This window comes from Manihot esculenta, chromosome 17 (assembly GCF_001659605.2).
Source record: "Manihot esculenta cultivar AM560-2 chromosome 17, M.esculenta_v8, whole genome shotgun sequence".
Classification (NCBI taxonomy): Eukaryota; Viridiplantae; Streptophyta; class Magnoliopsida; order Malpighiales; family Euphorbiaceae; genus Manihot; species Manihot esculenta.
The window spans coordinates 30858572-30860865 of NC_035177.2; the positions used below are offsets into that span (position 1 = coordinate 30858572).

Sequence of the window (2294 nt, forward strand, 5' to 3'; positions counted from 1 at the left end):
AATAGTTATTAAATGACTTTTCATATTTTAAGAAGAAATGATTTGCTGGGTTTTTGAGAATTTTATTGATAGCATTAAGTTATATATATAATTTATTCATACAAATGAAATAGACAAGTGAAAACAAAATGTAATTTTGAAAACTTATATGCCATTTGTTTAAAATTGTTAATAATAATTAACATAAAAAAATATTCTAATAGCACCGGTTAAAATTTTATGCACTCACTCACAGGATTAGCTAATAGTAAATGCATTTAAATAAATTCGAGAGATTTCAGATTTTATTTTCTAATTTCTAAGTCCGTTTTAAAAAAAAAATTAACATTTTCTAAAAATTGGCATATAAAATGTATAAATTCCTCAATTAATGGTACAGTTTATGTCCTGGAGATGCTGCTTCATATTCTTCTTCTTGTCTTTTTTTTTAATTTTTTATTATTATTATTTTTTTTTGTGGTTCCTGGGGAGACAAATCATTGAAATTCTATTTTGCTAGATTTCTTTTTCCCCAATTGGCTCTACCCCACCACTCTCCCAACCCAAAACTTCTCCTTATAAAAGGCAGCCATTGCACACTCTTTCCACACATCTCCTCCTTCACTTAAAATCTTTTGACTCTCTTCTCAATAGTTCTCTCCTTCCTTTTGCAGCCTTTTTCTCATAACCTTAAAGACACCATACACAAAATTTCAACACTTCCCTTTTGCTTCTTACAACCTTTTTAATTTCTCCACCATCATTGTGTAAGAATATTTATATTTATCACATCATAAGGAATGGCGTCTACCTCAATGTCCTCTCGTGGGTCTGCTTCTTGGACTGCTGAGCAGAACAAAGCCTTCGAGAAGGCTTTGGCCGTGTACGATAAGGACACACCTGAGCGTTGGGCCAATGTCGCCAGAGCTGTTGGCGGCAAAACTGCTGATGACGTTAAAAGGCACTATGAGCTTCTTGTTCAGGATGTCCGCTATATTGAATCCGGTCAAGTTCCCTTCCCCAATTACAGGACCACCGGCGGCTCCAGGAGAGGTAATCTCAATATCAACAAAAAATATATATAGATCATCCAGCAATCTATAGATAATATATAAATAAATAAACCAAATTTCTTTTTTTTTTCTTCATTGTTTTTTTGGAAAATAAGGGAATTTTTCCTGATTTTGAATCCATTCTCATGCTCGAATCAAACTTTATATTCTTGGCTTCTTTTTTTTTTTTTTTTTTTGGATTCTCATCTTTGAAACCCTTTTCTTTCTTTCTTTCTTTCTTTCTTTCTTTCTTTTTTTGACTCTAAAAAAGCAAATACTGAGCATCGAATCCAAAAGGGTGGTGTGAGATTATGAGGAAAAGAAGATTAAGCCTTAATCGATAAGGATATATATCCTATCCTCATGAAAAATTGAATTTAAATGGTCCTAAATTACGAAAATAAAATTCCAAAATCTAAATTTTTGACCCCACAGGCACTTTTCACGTGGCTTGTATAAATAATGATTTTGACTCTTATTTTTTTTTAAAAAAAATTATATATAAATGTATCCATCAGAGATAATACACAATCCATAGCTAATATGATTGGTTTTGTTTTCTTCTGTGATTAGATAAATAAAAAAAAAAATTGCTACAATTATGTAATTTTAATTTATGCTAAAAAAATAATTTTATTTTTATTTTCTTATGCAGGGTAAAAAAAAAAATGAAGGTGCTGTGAGCTACAAGAAGCATCAATAGCACTACTCAATTTATTTTCCAGGATTTTCTTTGAAGCTGTGCTCGTTCACTTTAGTCTATGTTCTACTAGTACACCTACTTCAAGAATCTTTTTAATTACTTTTTGTCTTTTTCTCTTTTTTTTTCTGTGGTCTATTTTATATTAGTGGTAATAATAATATATAAATGTATCAGAATAAGGGAAGGCACTTTGAATCTTGTGATTCTCACGTGCTTTTCACTGTATAAGCTTGCATAATAAATATATATTTTGTTTAATAATAATTAGTGTGGTTGTTCAGAAATTTCATTTTTTTTACCAATTTCTATAAAATAAATTACATAAATATATTAGTTAACCAATAAATCAAGAGAATCATTATCTTAATTCTATGGAATTACATCATTAAAATAAAGAAATATTGTCTAATTGTATGAATTAAAAGCTAAAATTAAGAAATTACTTTATTTACATGAAAAATTGATGGGTATAAAAATTATTTGAATTAGTTTATATCAAATTGTTTGATATTAGAATCATTCTTAATTAAAAAATTATGCAGAGTTAATAAATTTGTAAG

The 2294-nt window shown here is 28.7% G+C and overlaps 1 protein-coding gene across 1 annotated transcript; it reads left to right on the plus strand.

The window, feature by feature from the left end:
* Nucleotides 1–580: 580 nt before the first annotated feature.
* Nucleotides 581–1998, plus strand: LOC110605021 (protein RADIALIS-like 1). The gene is made up of 2 exons (XM_021743311.2): nt 581–1032; nt 1687–1998. Exons 1-2 carry the CDS (start codon nt 780–782, stop codon nt 1689–1691), a joined length of 258 nt encoding a protein of 85 aa, XP_021599003.1. The 5' UTR covers nt 581–779; the 3' UTR covers nt 1692–1998.
* Nucleotides 1999–2294: the final 296 nt, after the last annotated feature.